Below are 2,849 nucleotides of genomic sequence, written 5' to 3'. Positions count from 1 at the left end.
CTATTAGACTTGTTACAATAGATTTATTCATATACTGCATATAAACGTACACATTGGGGTCTGTATGTTTCTAATGTAAGTCTATTACATTTCCTCATAATAGTTTATATTATCAGCATAACATTTTGAGTTGACATAACATTTGGAAAATGATCATGAATCTGTTTATCCTTGCCATTTTGTACATTACACTATTATAATCCAAATTACATACTATGTCTTCTGCACTGCCATTTGCCTCTCATTTTCCAATTGCACTTTACCATAATTTATTTGTAGGCTACGTTATGTTGTATTACTACTCTGACAAGCACAATAAAGATAAATCTAATTTAATCGAATAAAAGATTTATGATGCAGAAACAACATTTTGAAATGCACATGTGTGCATGAACTGTACTCTGCATATGAATATGCACTTTGGTCTCCCTTTCAAAGTTGATCAACAGAATCAACAGGTGGAATCATCAGACCTCACTATACATCACATCAGTGAAGTAATGAAGGTTTGGACTGAGACAGGTTTGATGGATGGTTCTGATTATACTCGAGTGGTACCACAGAACTCAAGGTGTCCTACTGACCAAGATCACTTGCGTAAATCAGCACGGCAAAGCAATGATTCATGTGTCATTATAAGATTGCATATGCATAATTTCATTATTAATGCAAATCATCGGTACTTTCTTCCGGTTAATTTGATGGACAGCTTCATAACAACATTGATCAGATTTAAGTGGCACCTACTGTGGGCTCTTTGGGTAGAAAGGCAGGGTGACATGATTGAGGTCTTGAATATCAAAGGCTGTAGGTTCAGCTGAGATTGCCTGTCTCTTGGTCCTCTGATGCTCTTGAAGGGCACTCTGCTTGTGGACTTGTTGAGTTGCTGGTTTTATGACGGATCGGTATTTGTCTAACTCATTCTGAAGCTTCTGGATGAGTTCATCTTTCTGGTCCAGCTCCAACTCCAGTTCATCAATCAGCGCGTCTCTCTGTCTCAATTCCTCAATCTTCTCCTGTAACGCGTACTGGAGATCGCGTAAAGTGCCCATTTCTCCCCACAGCGAACGATCCGGAGTCGTTACCAACTTGGCGAACGGTAAGTATACGCTCATGAAATTAAAACAAACCGCTTTCGGTCGTATTGTCCGTGGTTATGTCGCCCAAAATATGCCGCGCCGATCCACCGGCGCGCTTTCGGATTACTTATACCGGAGGAATGAGCGGGGAAACACCCACGGCGTCGGCAAACATCACATTCGGGAGACGAAGAAGTTTCACAGGGCATTAATTTCTTGTCCAAATACGTCAGTCGCAGCTGTCGAGCGCAAATGGAACGCCATGAGCGCGCAGTGAACGCGCCGTGAGAGCAGCACGCTCGTGGCTCCCCGATGAGCCAATGAGGAAAGACTCGAGCGCGCACCTGTAACAGCCGCTGAGAGCCTTCAAGTGCCGCTACCTTACACAAGCACATGAGCACATTCAAACAAGAGTTTCAAACACAGTTCCTTTACTTCAATCAAAGCGAAACTTTTCACTAGTCATTTAAACTTATAAAATGTGCAATTAAATATGCACACAGAAAATATACCACGTATTGCATATGGCAAAACAATAACTAGTTTTCAGGCTATTTTGTGACCTACTCGCGACTAAACTTGCTTTTTAACCTTTTTAAGACGTAATTTCTTATCATTTAATTTCTTTTATATCTGCTCTCATTTCATGCCTAATTTGTGTCACATTTGTTATCAAATTCATACAATGCTGATAAAGAAGCTTACAGATGTTTATAAGTAACTGGTCAAGGTAATATCACCATTACATCATAAAATCATTATTATTAGGCCTTATTATTGTTGTTACTATTTTTTTTTTCTTTTGCCTTTTTTGCCTTTCAAATATTTTTTTAAACAGTATATACCAACAAAAGGAATCTATAAACATTTAAAGCTACTGCTATTGCAATTAATCTGCTGGATATTCTACTGGTTTCTATATTTCATTATGTGCATTTACAGTACCAACGGCCCTTATTTTACAGTGACACCTAGAGGAATAGTTCACCAAGAAATGAACACTTCCTGATTATTTACTCACCCTAAATCATCCAAGAGAAATTAGGATTTTAGAGGAAAACATGCCAGGATTTTTCGCCAAGTAAACAGGGCCCAACTAAGATCATTTTCACTGCCCAAAATTCGTATTTAGGCAGTTTTAAAGTAATCCACACAACCCAGCCAACAAGGGTCTTCTCTGGTGGAACAATCAGTCATTTTCCAAAAAATAAAATAAAATAAAATAAAATCTCTCTTTTTTTTTTTTTTACTAACAAACACAAAAGAAAAAAGAAAAAAAAATTAAATAATATCAATTTGGTCCTTTTTTACAAAAAAAAATTAAAAAGAAGAAAAGAAAAGAAAAGATAAAATAAAATAAAATAAAATATGTACTTTTTACTACAGTACCAATGCTGTTCACTTCCATTAGATGGATAAATATCCTGGAATGTTATCTACTTCCTGGATGACCAGAGGTGAAATATTCCTTTAAGGGGAGACACTGCAGGCCAAAACACTTTTTTCCATATAATATTTTCATGCACCTGTCAAGTTTGAGATTTTGGGCTTTTTGGTTTTTCATAAAGTGTTTTTTCAGACAAGTGGAAAGAAAACACCCAAGGTGTTTCTTTTATAGCACTTTATCTATTTGTGTCAATAGATTTTAATTACTATGAATATTTTTAAAGGCGGTTTTCTCAAAATGAGTTTTTCTACACTGAGCCATAAATCTCCACTTCAGTAGCACATACACAACTTTACATGTTTATTCCTGTCTATAACCTGAAG

General features: G+C 36.7%; 1 protein-coding gene across 1 annotated transcript in view; it reads right to left on the bottom strand.

Annotated features, from left to right (window-relative positions):
- The window catches only part of LOC141298250 (cGMP-dependent protein kinase 1-like), a 269,682-nt gene extending 268,326 nt beyond the window's left edge, over positions 1-1,356 (bottom strand). The window contains exon 1 of the mRNA XM_073828761.1: positions 748-1,356. Within this exon, the coding sequence (XP_073684862.1) occupies positions 748-1,115 (368 nt within the window). The 5' untranslated portion in view covers positions 1,116-1,356. The remainder of the gene's footprint in view (positions 1-747) is intronic.
- Positions 1,357-2,849: the final 1,493 nt, after the last annotated feature.

The sequence above is a fragment of the Garra rufa genome, chromosome 22 (assembly GCF_049309525.1).
Source record: "Garra rufa chromosome 22, GarRuf1.0, whole genome shotgun sequence".
NCBI classification, from domain to species: Eukaryota; Metazoa; Chordata; class Actinopteri; order Cypriniformes; family Cyprinidae; genus Garra; species Garra rufa.
This window is presented reverse-complemented; position numbering and strand designations above follow the sequence as displayed.